Below are 17,596 nucleotides of genomic sequence, written 5' to 3' on the forward strand. Positions count from 1 at the left end.
ATAAGGAGTAACATGGAGGACATTAGGAGAAGGAAAGGAAAAGTGAATTGGGGGAAATCAGAGGTGAGACAAACCATGAGAGACTGTGGACTCTGAGAAACAAATTGAGGGTTCTGGAGGACAGGAGGGTGGGGGGTTGGGTGAGTCTGGTGGTGGGTGTTAAGGAGGGCACGTATTGCATGGAGCACTGGGTGTGGTGCATAAACAATGAATTCTGGAATACACACACACACACACAAAATTAAATTTAATTTAATTAAAAAAGAAAAACGGACATACATCTAACACCCCAAAATATGTGATAATAATGAGGTGACGTTTATGACATTAATATATTGTCACAGCACATACGTTTGGAAGATTTATCTTAAATCCTAACATTTATGGGCTGGGTGACAAAACCAGGTTATTTTGATGTTCTAATGTAAGGGTCTGGTCACTGTAAGTTTCTGAGACCATGTGTGAGCAAGCTGGACTTTGCTAGTCTCTGGGAAGAGGTCTGGCTGGCTGCCTCGCCAGGGCAAAGCTCAAGGGACGCTGAGGTCTGCTCCAGGAGTGCAGGGGAAACCCCATGCCCCAGACTGGAGGTAACCTCAGGGTGTTGAACATGATTTTTTTTTTTTCCCAGATTTCTGTTCATATAAGAAATTAGATGATAGGCTGGGTGTCAAACACACAGCCAGGGGAACAGTCCTCTGCTTTCTCTTTGTCTGTGGAAGTGATTTCTCCTTAAAATAGTTAGAGGAAACTAAGAAACAGAAAATCTTGGAGCAGTAGAAAATCTGCAAGCTCAGAAAAATGGAGCCAAAGTACAGGATTTAGACTTCTGACAGGTGCTTAAGACAATTTTTCTTTTTTTTAAAGTAGGCTCCAAGGCCAGTGTGGAGCCCCCTGGGGCTTGAACTCATGACCCAGAGATCAGGAGTCAGATGCTTAGCCAACTGAGCCACCCAGGCACGCCTTAAGACAGTATTTTTAAGTATAATGCAGACCAGTGCTAGAGTAACTGATAGAAGTCATGGGGAGAAAAGTAAAAAAAGAAAAAGAGGTTCCTACGTAAGGAACGATGAAAGTTAACTTGGGAGGAAGAGAGAAAAAGGAAAAAAAAAAAAAGACAAGTATTTTAGTTCCAGGACTTTCTACTTTCATAAAAGAAAAAAAAAAAGCATACCTATTTGGCCATACCATCTCTTTTTAAAATTTATTTATTTATTGAGGGAGAGATAGTGAAAGAGAATGTGCAAACAGGGGAAGGGGGAAAGGGAGAGGAAGACAGAGAATCATCAAGCAGACTCCCCACTGAGCAGGAGTCAACCCATGTGGGGTTGGATCTCACATCTCCAAGACCATGACCCGAGCCAAAATCAAGAGTTGGATGCTCAACCAAATGAGCCACCCAGGCGCTCCTATTTGATATTTTTAAATGAAAATGGTATATATACTTAAGGTGTACAATAATACAATGATTTTATATACGTAGTGAAATGATTACAACAGCCAAGCTAATTAACTTACCACCTCCTCACTTAGTTATTTTTGTGTGTGTGATGAGACCACATCCACATAGATAAATCTATCCTCTTATGCAAATTTCCCAGTATTCAATGCAGTATTATTAATTTTTGAATATGATACTAAAGGCTCAGGCAGCCAAAGCAAAAATAAATGAGACTTCATTTATAGTAAAAAGCTTCTGCATAGTAAAGGAAAGCATCAACAAGAAGGTAACCTATGGATTGGGAGAAATATTTGCAAACTCTACAACTAATAAAGGATTAATATCCAAAATATATAAGGAACTCATATAACTCAGTAGCCAAAAAAACCCCCCAAACACCACAATTAAAAAATGAGCAAAAGTCCCTAAACATTTTTCCAAAGAAGATATACACGTGGCCAATAGGTACATGACTCAATAGGTACATGACAGGTATGTTCAGCATCACTGAGCATCAGGGAACCATAAATCACAACCAAAATCAGGTAACACTTTCCACCGGTAAGGATGGCTACCATCAAAACTATAAAAGAGAACAAGTCGGCAAAACAAATGGGCACCCCAGTATAGCTGGTGGGAATGTAAGCTGGCAGAGCCATTATGGGAAAAATGATGGAGGTTCCTCAAAAAACAAAAAGGAGAACTGCTACCCAATCCAGCAATCCTTCTGGAATGAAAGAGGACCTTAAAGAGATACCTGTGCTCCCATGCTCACTGCCACAAACCTTTCTTGACTGTCTCAATGTCTTATTCCAAAGTATGCTAGTTTATACTCATCACATGCATTTGATGTTCGCAAAAACATGTGAGAGACTTCCCGTTTCTCTGAGCTCTAGTGTGGAGAATGGACCCGGGCAGACCTGCCGCAGACAGACCTGGTCCTGCGTCCCCACCTTGCTTCTGACTGAATGGATCTCGGGCATTTTTAGCTGGGGACAAAGTTGCGCATTTACCTATTAAAACAAGCTTATTGATAGTGAATCAAATCATCTAGCCTTCAATGTTAGATAACTTCTCATCCTATTTTCTTCATTTTCTCAGTGAAAATATCACTTTTCATGATGTTGCTATGAGGATTAAGTAAAAACTCCTTCCTTGGAGCTCCTGGCACAACTCAGCAACAGAGATGGCTCCGGTATTACAAAACATCTGTTTGTGATTAAGACATCTTGTTATAAAATCAGTGGCTTACCTTAAGATCACGGTGAACAATGCACTTTTGATGGCAATACTGTACAGCAGACACAATCTAAAATAAATATTTGGATAAAAGATGCATAATTATTTTACGGTAAAAACACTGCAATTTTCCCCCATTCTCCAAATGAGATAAATTACCAACTTAGATTTCAAAGTAGTATTAAATAATCTCCCTGTTCCTTCAGTTCTGAATAGAGTTAAAATGAGGAAAAGTTCACTTTTAAATGTGGACAGTGTAGATAAGCAGCATTCTCTTGTTAAAATATTTCTTTGTCAGAGTCTATGAAGATTTCTGTGGGCTGTTACATTTTTCTACTCACAGACATAATCAAGTGTATATAGTTTGCAGTTCTGATCAGTGGTTTATCCCAATGTTGGGATAAGAGCTTTGGAACACATGAACCCGTCTATTTTAGGAATTATAATCAAATGTGTCCAAGGCCCGTTTTTTAAGCAAGGCCAATTTACTAAGAACTTAGCAGTGGGGTATGTGGCATTGTCCTATATTTGTTCATATATAAAGAAATGGGAAAATCGTTCAGCCTTAAGATGAAACTCAATTATCAAAAAAGAAAAAAAAAGGGAGGGAAATGAAATTTAATCTTAAGCCTCTTATTAGGTCAGTCAAGCAAAGTATTCTACCCTTAACTAGATTTTGTATGCAACTGGAATTTTTAAGTGTTACATAGGGCTCTTTGTGGACAACGACTGAACAAGATGGAAACCAACAGTAGGAGCCAAAGATACAAGTGAGAAATAGCTTATAAAGACTTCTTTGATAGCTGTTCACTACATAAAATAGAGAAATGGAAAGAATCAGATAGCAATCAAGGTAAGAACTATTTTTACACGTAGTTACAGCTGATCTACAGGAGGACGGCCATTTTAATGCACAGCAGAACATTCGATCCTGTGGATTCAGTTAAATGGAAACACAATATGAATGCTGAGTATTGGTTAGGCATTTACAAATGGAGATAGAAGTGAGATTTTTTAAAGTCTAAAGATGATGTGAAGTATGACCATGCTGATAAAAATATGGGTTTAAAAAAACCTTCAAAGTAGAAGTGAGACTGATCGCTCAGTACAGTATTCTAACATATATTAAAATGGTTCAGACAGAAACATGAATTCGAAACAAAATCTACACACAATGAGTAATATGTAATTCAATGAGTTCATTTTGATTCAAAAGTTAGTTTATTGAGTACCTGCTATGTGCAAGAAAATGTGCTGGTTGCCAGGGGAACACAAAATGAACACTACACGGACCCTGCCCTTAGGAGCTGAAAGTCTGATCAGGAGAAACAATGTACAGAACATGTATATGAGCAACCACCGTACAAGGCAGAATCATAGAAGCAGAGGCACAAAGAAGTGAGGGGAATCACATCAAATAAAGAACACTTTCTGTTAGAAATGCTGTCTGGAGTATGGGATATTTGATCTAAGCCATCCTGAATGACAGCAGCATTTGAAGATGTGGCCATCTGGTGATGGCAAGGCAGGGGTAAGGTGGTGAAATGCACTGAGGGTGAGGCTACACAATGTATTTGAAAAGTAGGTGGGAAAATGGTAGTAGTGGGAGTAAGCGTTGACAGGTTGGTAAAAGTCTCTTGAATTCCAAACCAAGCAGGTACTACAGAACCACTAGATGTTTTTAAGCAGAGCAGTTGTGAATGATTATGATCAATTTGAAGTGTAAATCCCCCCAAACAGCAGAATCTTATAACAAATATTTGTAAGTATTAGTCTCCTTAAGCAATATACTTTAAAATCTAATATCCAATTTCCATTAAAACACATTTATTTGCCAAGAGATATACACACTTACATGTAAATATAATGCATCTTAATGAATACCCTGCAACGCTATTTTTAGTAATACTGGTTTTCAAGTCACTTTGTCTTGGTAACAGTGAAGCATGTTATAGATACATGACTTGGTTAACAAATATGCATTTCAACACTAGACAGAATGGTCTCCATGAAAGCAGTTCTACAGGCATTTCTGGGATAAAAATCTCCTGAGTGTTAAAACCTTAAGAACAGAAAGATAATTAAGAGAATGCTCTGTATCAAGCATTTCATTCTCCCCAAACTCTATGACCTCTGACTTCTATCAATTAAATGTGGTGGCTTATAATGTTGCTAAACTTACCCCACAGGGTACAATTTTTGCCTTCTATCTGATTCACTGCTAGAGTCCCCATGCACAAGCCTAAAACTTATTGTATTGTTCTATGGCCAGATCCTCCCATTCCAAAACATTCTGTACCTCATTAAGTTGGCTGTAGGAACTTCCTTATGACTGTTCCTTTATGGGTCTCGAAAACATGATTTACAATCAACCCTGCACTGACCCTAAATTCAGACCTGTCAGTGTTCTGCCATGAGGTGCAAAGGTTGGGTTGCTTTGCAATTAATTTATAATTGAGTCAGGAATTCCCAAGCCTTAAGTAGTAGCCTTGATATTGGAAGAGTTGAATCAATATTGTAATTTTCTTTCAGGTCCTTCGAATATCAGGAATGCAGTGGCACTGCACGGTCCATGGGTATTGAAGTGCTCTTGAATTGTCTCTGGCTGTATCCAGCAATAGAGGCAAGGACATATATGTGTATACACTTGATAACACAGTACATTCCTAAACTGTTAATATTTAAAAAAAATAATTCATGATACAGAGCAAAAAACCCAAAAGTGTACATTTATCATCTTCATTACATTTATAAAGAAAACTAGGTACCTCAAAAGCAAATTTAAGAATAAATATAACCCTTTGTCAAATGACTACTAAATTGTGTATGTCTGCATCCCTGGTTTTTAAAAAGATGAGTTAGTTACCTTTTTAATTCCAAAGGAAGACATACAGATAGTAAATACATTTAATATTTAATAAGGAAAATATTCCCTATTATATGACATTTTAAATAGCATTTGACACTCAACCTCTGCAACATGAAGAGTATTTCAAAGAATAATTCAAACTTCATTTTTAAAAAGAGCCAATTTGTAATTATTTGGATCTTTATGAAAACGTCTGTGTTCCAGCCATCGGGAAAGATGGGCAAATTCACTCTAACAGCAGGCATTGTCACTTCTCTAATTCCAGAGCACCCAACACAGTTTTCTCCACACAGTATGATTTCAGTAAATAAATACAGCCAGGTGACTAAAAAGAACTAGGGTAGTAGCAGATTCCAGGGGAAATATTCAACGTCAAGTGTAATTTTCATGCTGGTCGGCTCCTAACTACGACTGCATGACTGATACTGAAAGAACGATGACATTGAAGGTGATGACCAGGGCTTCAGTCAAGGTGAACCTCCATCCCGGGGGCCAGAAGAACAGGAAGTGGCTGAACCCCACGCAGGTCTTCAACATTCCGTCCTCCTTACTGGTTGTCTTTAGATTTCAGGTATTTTAGGATGAAGTTTCTAGGAATCTATCCTGAATCAAAGGGGGGGTATGCCTATCTTTGGTACATAGCATCTCACAAATTATGTTCCAAAAAGTAATAACTCTGTGAGATAGCAACAACAGAGTTTTATCAGACAAACACTTTGGGATCAATTTGGAGAATACTATGTCAAAAAAAGGTGAAACAGGTTTTTTCTTCCCTCTCCTCCAGAACTTTCAACTTTTTCTAATTGTTTATCTGTTAACATATATGTAACATCCCTTAGAGGAAGACCCTATAGCCATATTCAGTGTTTCCCCAACTGATTGATCACAGGACCCCTTTAACTAGAGAATCAGTACCCACGTTTACAGAAGTACTAAGCTATTTTTTTTTTAAGATTTTATTTATTTATTTGACAGAGAGAGACACAGCGAGAGTGGGAACACAAGTAGGGGCAGTGGGAGAGGGAGAAGCAGGCTTCCTTCTGAGCAGGGAGCCCAATGTGGGGCTCAATCCTAGGACCCTGGGATCCTGACCTGAGCCGAAGGCAGATACTTAACAACTAAGCTACCCAGGTGCCCCAGTACTGAGCTATTTTTAAATGAAATATTTTAAATTCTCTAAGGTAAAGTTTCGGCTACAGCAAGTTGCCTGCTGAAATTTTACTTCAAAAAATTTATGAATAATTTACAACTCATTATTTGTCATTTCTATGGTAACTTATAATGTATGTTAATTACTTCATTCCTAAAAATTTGAAGTAAAATCCTAGATGAACTTAAATTATTTTTCCTTATTTTATAATTTCTCTAACAAGCCATGTTCCATTTGAACCAGAAATACACACATCTTGCCATAGTCTTCTACTACATCTATAAGGTTTTTTGCCCACTTGACTAAATAAAACTGGCCACAGTCTTTAAATCCAAAAGGTATGAGTTCTAATATCAAGACATCTTTAATGACAAAGGAAAATACAGTAATGTCTCTAAGCACTATGCATATATACTAAATACATAAAGCTAATAATACTTGATAATAATTACTGGGTAAAGGATTAAGTATTTCTTTTCTTTCTTCATCTATATTTCCAAAACTATCAATGAATTAATGACACTCACCTATAAACATTTCACTATTTATGATCTTCTAAAAATAACCATATGCAACTACCTTAAATTTAAATTCAGGAAGAACAAATTTCTTTTTCAGTTTCCCATTCTTAAAAAGTATAAGAAAGCAGGAATTTTTCTTTTTAAAATACCATGTACTCTGAAGTCCAATTTGTGATACTGTCCATTGTATATCACTAAAAACATTAGCAAAACAAAGTTAAAAACTACTTTCCATACCTGCCTAAATTTTGCACGGGCCTCTTTTTCTTTCATTCTTCCATGGGCAACTAAGTAATCAAATACTTCACCTGAATCAGAAAGGTAAAGCAGGCAGTAAAATATACATAAATTTTTCAAGTTAACAATATAAGCAATGTCAAGTTTTTGCCTTGTTTTTAGAGAAGCTTTTGGCCCACAATTTTCTGCTAGTTTTACATAAATCACAAACTATTACATGAAGGGAAAAACTACACATAGAATTGAGGATCTGTAGCAGCTTATGATTTAGCAAAACTCTTAAAAATAAGTCATAAAAACATAACCGAAAAAACTTGCTTTCTGATTTCAAGTATTACACAAATATACAGTCAACTCTTTATTATCCATTCTAATAAAGGGAAGCCACAGTATGAGCAATCAAAAAATTCCATTTGGCTTTGTATTTGGAACCTACATGTCAGACAAAGTAACAAAAGTCATATTACACTGGATCTCTCTCTTTTAAATTCTACATGTCATGGAGTCTTGGCCAAACTCCTTCTCACTACTTCCATTCACATTGATTTCAGCCACTCCCTTCCTATACTCTGACTATGCTATTCTCACAATACTCATCTCATCTATTTTGGTACTTTTAAGTACGCACACAGAATTAAACCATCCTGTGTGCATCTCCCATTACTCCAAATGAGCTTCAGTTATCATATCTGCCCTATCCCCATGAGAGAACACAAAGTGGATAGACAATACATACTTGCTGAAATAATTTAAACTAGAAAGTACAGAAATTTCCTATTAGATCCATAATTTTACATATCTGAAGTTTTTTCATTATTCTCTAGTCAATACTAGTAAAAAAAGGCAAATTAATATTTAGTTACAATATTAAAAAAAATCTCAGTGTAAGGGAGAAATTTATTTTTTATGTCCTTATAATATACACCATATAGATATACATGTATATTAAAAACTCACAAAGTGGCTTAAAGAGTTCTTATAAATACAGCAAAGTGGTTAAAACCCAAGCTTTAGAATCAGACCCATTTTGGTATGAATCCTGGTTTAGCCCCAAGTAGCTACTGGGAGATATTGGGAAGATTTCTTAACTTTATTAAGACCCAGTTTCTAGCAGTGCCTATCTCACATGGCTGTTTTAAGGATTAAACGAAATAACGCACGTGCTTAGCACAGTAACTGGCATATAGTAAGCACTCAATAAATTAAATATTTGCGTCTAAGTATACAGAAAATTGTATATATATTCAATATCAATCCTATAAATATATAAGTAAAAACCAAATATGTAATGATGTATGTCAGATGAAACTAATACATCTAGAATGTGAGACAACATATGATATCAAGCATACTTAAATGATTGAATGGGATGATGAAATCAGAAAGGAATGGATGCTCTGGTCGACCCATCACAGTAGTTAATTCTAGATATGTGAGTTTAGGCTGGGAAAGATGTATGCAAGAGTTCAAAAATATGGACTGCTCTTGAGTCCTGCCCAGAACATCCGCACCCCAGGTGTTTACAAGACTTAGTCCTTCACTTATTGTATATACTGTTTGCTTGTGATTTGCTTCCCCCGAAGAATGTAATCTTCTCGAGGGCGGGACTGTGTCTTTGCTCACCCATGTGTTTCCCAGCACCAGAGTAACATCGGTGCACAGAAACATTTAATAAATATTGTTTGCATGAATGAAAGAGGGAATCAACACACCATTCCAGAGCAGCCCCGACACCTACTTTTAATAGGCTCTTTTGGATTAAATATGGTTCAGAATCATAAATGAGTTCCCTGCGTACCTAATCACCAAAGATCTCTTGCTCTGTTAGTGAGCCAAAATCAACTGAACAAAATACTCCTGACAAAGAGGCAGCTGTTTGACTCTTTATTCATGTCAGAGTCAATCCTAAAATGTCTAGAAATTTCAGAGGAAAAATACTAAATGTTGATTATATAAGTTACCTTGCCATTTATAGAGTAAAAAGATAAGGAAATCATTCTAGATTCGCCACCACAGAGCCATGATCGTTTTGTGAAAGGGTCACTGATGGGCCAGACTCAAAGAAAACTCATCACTAGGAGTTAGAATGGAATGAGAGAGCACCTGGTTTGGGCTGAATTCTAGTATACACCTCTGCAGACTGCACCCCAGGGCCTCTCCTAACTCTGCTACTGAAGGAGAGCAGTGATGACCCCATGTGCTCTCTACTACCCCAGCCATTGCTCCCCTTCATTAGCACCAATAGAGAGTTGACTGTACTTACCATCTATCGTTAAACAGCATACATGTTAATATTAACACAGCCTTGTGGTGGACCTTCATAAAATCAGAAGCGTCCACCGATTTTTAGCGGTAAGTAATTTCTCCTATCAAAGCATGTCTAGCCCCTTTCTCTAGACTTCAGATCAGTAAAAGGGAAAAAAAGAGTCCTACTGAACTAAAAATATCACCCAGGGTTCCCACGCTGACAAACTGTTATATAAATCTAACTAAAGGATAGAAAAAAAGAAACAGTTCATTATGTGGTATCTCTGTAGGTTCACTGATTTTATTATAGAACTATGTTTTATGCAAATTCACATGGCTGTATTAATATATTTTTAAAATCCTGTAATAATAAACCTTAATGACATAGGTTTTCAGGTTAAGTCAAAAAACCTACATCAAAATACTTTAAGGTTGAGAAAAGGCTTTGCAAAAAACCAAACCTACTAAAACTTTCAATCTACACTAGAAACAGAAAAAGCTATTAAAATATATGTAATATTTGTAGTAAACATTTTTGGAAATCTAAGAAACAGTATAAAAATACATAGTTTAGATACAAAAGACTAGAATAAATTCTCTTTATCCAACTTACATAAAATCTGAATTACCATAAGAATCTATACACTTTTATTAGCTAAAAGGACTCAACACTAAATTCGACCCTAAGTTTTTCTATTGATTAGCAAAAAAGTTAATTAGTCAAAGTGGTTTAATTAATTTCAGCTGCCCTCCCTCTTTTTTATTTGCTTAACCTCTTAATTCTTCAACTGCTTAAAGCCTTTAAACATTCTTTTTTTAGTTATTAAATGATTTAACTCCAAAAAATTTTAAACGTGTTTCTAAGAAAGTCTTATGCTTAACACTATAGTGATTTTGAGCAGACGTACCTCTCATTGAAGGAAAGTTCAGAAGATGAAAATAATTTTCTATTATATATCAATGTTTAAAAACCACTCTTAGTTTTGACACTATGTAGTCAAGGTATATATTATATTCTGCAAACACATCTTACTTCTGTCAACTCAGTTTTCTAACTTATAACATGTATAACTCAATACTTGTTTAAATTGAAACATTTTATGGATTATCTTGAAAATGCATGTATATTGAGAATCTGTCATATATGAACAATCAATGAAATAAAGATCTGCCCTAGAACATGCTTTTACTATAAACTTTATTAAATACATTGTGAATTTGAGATTTCTTTATAGCAAAGTGCTTCTAATCACAATAATATAATATTTAGACAAGAGAATCAAAACATTCATTGATACCAATGCAAATTTAAAGTTTAGAAAAATGTCCCTAGGCAATTTTTAACTGAGCCAAAATCTGACTTTTAAATGTAGGATCAATGGGTCTTGAGAGTAAACACTGAATTTTACTTAAGATATATCATTTAAAGGTATTTTAATAAAACTATACATTCATTAACAACAGTGAAGACATAAGTGTTACAATGAACCTTCAGGTGTTGATAATTCTGTATTGTCTCATCAAAGATAACTTTTCCATCCCTCTCATCCTTACCCCCACTCGCGTACTCCATGACTAAATAGAGGGTCTTCTCTGTTTCAATAACTTCAAACAATTTTACTGAAAAAAGAAATTAGAGATATAACTTGTAATTATTAGCACATACCCGATCTACTTTAAGTATAAATTTTCCCTAAGCCAAGGGAAAATTTGAGTATTTACTAAAAATCATTAATTATAATTTTAAACTGAACAATTCTCTCAAGGGTTATTACTACTATGGAGGAAAACTACTTACCACAAAGTGATTTGGAACCAACTGCTGGCTCAAAAGAGTTAAGTTTCTGGGGTTAAAAAATCATTACTTTTTCTAATGAGAATAATATAATAAAAAGGAAAAGCTTAAAATCAGAATAACAAAATTTTAACTAAAGCTTATAAGGAGACTGTATTATAATGAGCTTATCATAAAATGTTAAACAATCTTTGGTAGAGAAACAAAAAAATTCTATAATTATGTGGTGTTACAAAAGTTTCTGGTTAAACAGCTACCAAGTTATCAGTTATGTAGTTGAAATTATATATCATAAATAATCACATTAATGACTCTAATAAACATAAGAGGTTTTTTGTTTTTTTTTAATTTGACAGACATAGATCACAAGCAGGCAGAGAGAGAGGAGGAAGCAGGCTCCCCGTTGAGCAGAGAGCCTGATGCAGGGCTCGATCCCAGGACTCTGGGATCACGACCCGAGCTGAAGGCAGAGGCTTTAACCCACTGAGCCACCGAGGTGCCCCAAACATAAGATTTTTTAAGTGTAAAAGAAATAAGAGTTAAGAAAATGAGCAGATTAAAAGAAAAATTACTTTTTACTTCTTACAATCCAATGACTTCCTATGTACTCAATATATTTATTTGTAAATGTAGGGAATAAGTAAACTAAAACTGAAATAAATTCTATTTTCTTAAAAATTCAAGTTAGTGATTTTGCCTATAAACTACAGTCAAATCCAAAAGCATTTTATCAAAATTATCTGGAATTCATTTCTTATAAATACCTCAATGGCATCCAATCGCTGTTTAGAACAATTTAGTAAGGAGATACAAAAAATATTCATATGCATTAACCCCAAGTCACATGTATTATTTTAGTGGATAGCATAAGACAGCAAGGTAGTAGAAAATAGCTATCTGCAGCCTTCAATTGACTTCTTTATAATCTATTTTTTACCAAAAATATCACTTTCTCAGGTTATCACTCTTTTTATAAAGAACATCCTTAAAATTCTATCTTTTCAAATAGCTTCAAATTAAAGAATATACTTCATCATTAATTGTATATGTAAATTTCATACCTATATTAGGATGATTCAATATCTTCATTATTCGTACTTCTCGAAACAACTGTTAAAGAAAACAGGTAGACATATTTCTGTTAAAATTATTCACTTGAAGAAATTCATCTTCTTACAAGACACTAGGAGATCCTGGTAATGAGCTAAGAAAGAAACAAGAGATTTGTTCCTCAGGCTCAACTCTAACTTTGCTGACACTTGATATCCGAGACAATTTTAACAAGATGAATTCAGATGGTTCTATGTGCATGTATGTGTGAATACACCATATACCATAAAACTTAACATTTTTATTTGACTACTCTTCATTACTGCGAATAAGAGAAAAACTCTGTAGAAATGAAACTAAACAATCCTCCACATAATTTTTACCCAAAACCAATATTCCTTGGGGGCAGGGAGGGGAGTCCTGATTCTTTAGTCATCTCTACTGGCTGATCAGACACTTTATGAAAGATTAAATGATATAAACCTACATTAAATAAAATTTGAAAAGGAAACAAAACTATTTTCAGTAGCATTTTTAGGAAAACTTATATAATAGCAGTAAAGGATGATAAAATATATTTACTACTTTTTAAAAAAGATTTTATTTATTTGACAGACAGAGAGATCACAAGTAGGCAGAGAAGCAGGCAGAGGGAGAGGGAGAAGCAGGCTCCCCACTTAGCAGAGAGCAGGATGTGGGGTTCGATCCCGGGACCTTGAGATCATGACACTGAGCCACCCAGGCACCCCTATACTTACCACTTTATATAAAACCAAAGCATACTGAAAATCAGTCACTTTTTGAAACACAAATGTTAAAAATTCCATTCCTTTTATTTTATAATATAGGGCCCATTTTTTAAAAGTCTGACCTGGCATTTTTTCCCCCTCTATGTTGTCTTTGAGAACATGTTAAGCTCAAAATCAAGGGCCCAATTCAAGAAAATAGAATAAATGATGATATTCCAAAAATTCTTTATTATGACATATGTTTTATCAGAATAAATGTAAAGTTGATGCTTTCAGAGGTGACATTTCTCCAAGGAAGATAGACAAATGGCCAGGAAGAACACGAAAAAATGCTCAACATGATTAATCACAAGGTAAATGCAAATCAAAATCACAGTGAGATAACACCTCAGACTCAGGATGGCCACTACTAAATTTAAAAGAAAAGAAAAAACAGTAAATAATAAATCTTGGCAAGGATGTGGTTAAAGTGTATGTATCTAAAAGACTGAAAGCAGAGACTCAAACAGGTATTGTATACCCATGTTATGATAATACAATGGTATTATTCACAACAGCTAAATGGTAGAAGCAACCCAAGTGTCCACCGAGGAATGAATGAACAAATTGTGGTATATCCATACAATGGAATAATATTCGCTCTTAAAAATGAAAGAAATTCTGACATACACTATAACATGAAAAATCCTTGAGAACATCATATTAAATGCAATCAACCAGTCACTGAAGGAGAAAACCATGTGATTCCACGTGCATATCAGGTACCTAGATAAGTTAGTCAAACTAATAGACATAGAAGGTAGCCAGAGCCTGGAGTGACAGAGGAATAAAGGTTTATTGTTTAATGGGCACAGAGCTTTCAGTTAGGGAAGAAGAAGAAAGTTCTGGAGTTGGATGGTGGTGATGACTGCACAATAATGTAAATGTACTTGATACCACTGTACTTACTTTTAAAAATGGTTAAAACAATAAATCTTATGTATATTTTAACACAAGCTAAAAAACAGAAATATAATGTGTTGATATGCCTCAAAAGCTTTAACACCAGTGGAAAAACCTACTTAAGGCTTATCTACCGCAGAAATCTTGTTCCAACGATCCTTGATAATTGGCATACCGAAATGCAGGCAGTACGTAAGTCTCTCTCTGTATGTGTGTGTGCACATACATACATATTTATAAATAAATAGTAATGAAATCTATGATCATGTAACTTTAACAATTAAAAACTGTACATCAATAAACAGAAAATGAAAGCAAATGTATTCATGTTCACATAAATCATCAAGACCTATTGACTTGACCTCCAAAATTCATCTCACCTCAGTCACCTCTATCCATCCACACAGGCAACACTGGATTCCACAGGTCTCTGTAAACAACCATTCTGCAATTCCTTTTCTATACTCCCATCCTCCAGTTCATTATCCACACAACACTACTCTATTTCAGATCCACTGGCGGTTTCCCAGTGCCATTAGCACAAAACCCATAATCTTCAACATGGGCTACCAGGCCTTGAAAATCAAGATCTTGCTTACCTTACCATGCTTATCTCATGATACTCTAGATAACAACTAGATGGATGTCTCCTAGACGGATTTCACTCAAGCCAACCAGCATCCTTCTCAGGTGAGCTTGCTAAGATCCCTCTCTACTCAGGGCCTTTGCACAAGCTGTTCCCCCTCTTCCTGGAATGAATGTTCTTCATTCACTTTTTGAATTATGAAGTATTTCAAATTTGTTAAAAAGTACAGAAAAACATGAAGGACATTGAGAGATGGAGAGGAGAAGAGAAGTGGGGAAAATCAGAGGGGGAGACAAACCATGAGAGACTGTGGACTCTGAGAAACAAACTGAGGGCTTTGGAGGGGAGGGGGTAGGGGGTTGGGTGAGCCCAGTGGTGGGTATTAAGGAGGGCACATATTGCATGGAGCACTGGGTGTAGTACATAAACAATAAATTTTGGAACACTGAAAAAAAAATTAAATTAAAAAAAAAGTACAAAAATAAATATAGCACCTACCTCTCCACAACCAAGATTAAATAAACAACTTATGCTAATATTCTGCCATATTTTCATAATATTTTATTATTTTTAATAAAATTATGTATTTCAAATTTACAATTTTTTACGTTTAAGATTTTATTTATTATATATATATATATATATATAGAGAGAGAGAGAGAGAGAGAGCACACATGCAAGCAGAAGGAGGAATAGAGGGAGAAGAAGGGGGAGAGAATTTCAGGCAGACTCCGCACTGAGTGCAAAGCCTGGTGCGGGGCTCAGTCTCACAACCCTGAGATCATGACCTGAGCCAATACTGAGTCAGATGACCAACTGACTGAGCCACCCAGGCGCCCATGAATATTTAATTAATAATTTTATTTAAGAAAACACTGTTGGGACATTAATCATTATAGGCATAGCCAGAAACTCATCCCCACCTCTTTTTTTTCCTTCCCACCCTAGATATAACCACAGCCCTAAGGCTGGAATATAACAAGCTACATACTTTTATAATTTTCTGTATGTATATATATAAATAGCAATATTACTTATATAAATGGCAATATTACTTTTTTGTGTTTCAAACCTTATATAAATGGAGTCATATTGAAATTATTTCTCTAAGCTTATTTTTTTTCCAACATAATGTTTCTTTGTCCTATCTCTGTTGTGTATAGATCTGGTTCATTTACTGGAATTGCTGTGTTCCATTATAAGAAGAAACCAGTTTATACACTGTTCTGTTGAGGATGCTTAACTTATTTATATATTTTCACTATTGCAATCCGTGTTACAATGAATATTCTTGACATGTTTCCCTAAATACCCAGAAACTTCATTTTTTGATCGTGGTGTATATACACCTTCCACCTAATTTGCCCTCCACCCCCATTCTGTACTTGACGGGCTAGAACTCAAGAAATGCTGAGTGCCTACATTGCTTGGTCTTTTCTCTCTTGGGCCCCATAGCCCAAATGACCCATTGGAGCTATAAGTCTCTGTCACTGGTGGTTTTTGCTGACTGGAGCTTCTGACAAAAGGAACAATCTCTACTTAGAGGGGGCCCCATAGGGTTTGGGACTCATTCCCTCCCTAAAATGGCTAACGGGTTTTAAAAAGCAGCTATTAGTTTGCCACCAGGCTCTTGTCAAGACAGAACACCTGTCTCAGAGAGATGTCTGTTGACCAAACTGCCTTACTCGGGTCCGTGGGCTAGGAGGAGGTGAGGAATATAGTATCAGAAGTTGTGCGTGCGTGTGTGTGTGTGTGTGTGTGTGTGTACATATATCTACATTACACCTACAATATAGGTGTTCATTTTTAGGGCAGTTTTATGTTCACAACAAAATTAAGCAGAAAGTATAGAGTTAGCCTGCCCCTCCCATCCCCATACACGCACAACCTCCCCAACCATCAACATCCCACACCCAGTGGTGCATTGTTTTACCGTCAGTGACTCTATATTGATACATTATCACTCAAAGTCTATAGTTTACATTAGGGTTCATTCTTGGTGCTGTAAATTCTGTGGGTTTTGACAAATGTATAATAATGACATGTATTCACCACTATAGTATCACACAGAATAGTTTCACTGCCCAAAATAGCCCCTGTACTTCATCTATGTATCCCTTCCTCTCCATAAATCCCTGGCCACCGCTAGTCTGATCATATAGTTGGAATCATAGTATGTGGCCTTTCCAGACTGACCTTTTTCACTTAGTAATATACACTTAAGGTTCTATGACATCTTTTCTGGACTTGATAGAGCACTTCTTTTTAGCTCTGAATAACATTTCATTATATCAACGTACCAGTTAATTTATCCACTAACCTGCTGAAGGACATCTTGATTACTTCCAAGTTTTGACAATTGTGAATAAAGCTGCTATGAACTCTTCGTAGGTTTTTGTGTGGATGTAAGTTTTCAACTCATTTGGGTAAATACCAAGGAGGATGACTGCTGGATTATATGGCAAGTATGTTGGTTTTTTAAGAAACTACCAAACTGTCTTCCAAAGCGGGCATACCACTTTGTGGTAATGTGGCAATGACAGTCCTCGCTGCTCCACATCCTTTAGCAGTGTTTGGTGCTGTCAGTGTTTTGGATTTTCACATTCTGATAGGTGTGTAGTGGTATGTCATTGTTTCAGTTGTAATTCCTAGTAACAGATGGCACTGACCATCTTTTCATAGGCTTATTTGCCACGTACAGATTTTCTTTGATGAGATGTCCGTTCAGATCATTTGACCAGTTTTTAATCGGTTGTTTGCTTTCCTAAGTCTT

The 17,596-nt window shown here is 35.8% G+C and overlaps 1 protein-coding gene across 3 annotated transcripts in view; it reads right to left on the minus strand.

Annotated features, from left to right (window-relative positions):
- MARK1 (microtubule affinity regulating kinase 1) overlaps window positions 1-17,596 on the minus strand; it is a gene marked incomplete at its 5' end in the record, with an annotated part of 116,616 nt that overhangs the window by 38,910 nt on the left and 60,110 nt on the right. For all 3 annotated transcript variants that reach the window (XM_080824421.1, XM_080824420.1, XM_080824419.1), the window contains 4 exons: window positions 2,691-2,747; window positions 7,455-7,525; window positions 11,256-11,321; window positions 12,558-12,606. In XM_080824421.1, coding sequence (XP_080680547.1) covers window positions 2,691-2,747; window positions 7,455-7,525; window positions 11,256-11,321; window positions 12,558-12,606 — 243 coding nt within the window. The remainder of the gene's footprint in view (window positions 1-2,690; window positions 2,748-7,454; window positions 7,526-11,255; window positions 11,322-12,557; window positions 12,607-17,596) is intronic.

This window comes from Martes martes (genome assembly GCF_963455335.1).
Source record: "Martes martes genome assembly, chromosome: 15".
Classification (NCBI taxonomy): Eukaryota; Metazoa; Chordata; class Mammalia; order Carnivora; family Mustelidae; genus Martes; species Martes martes.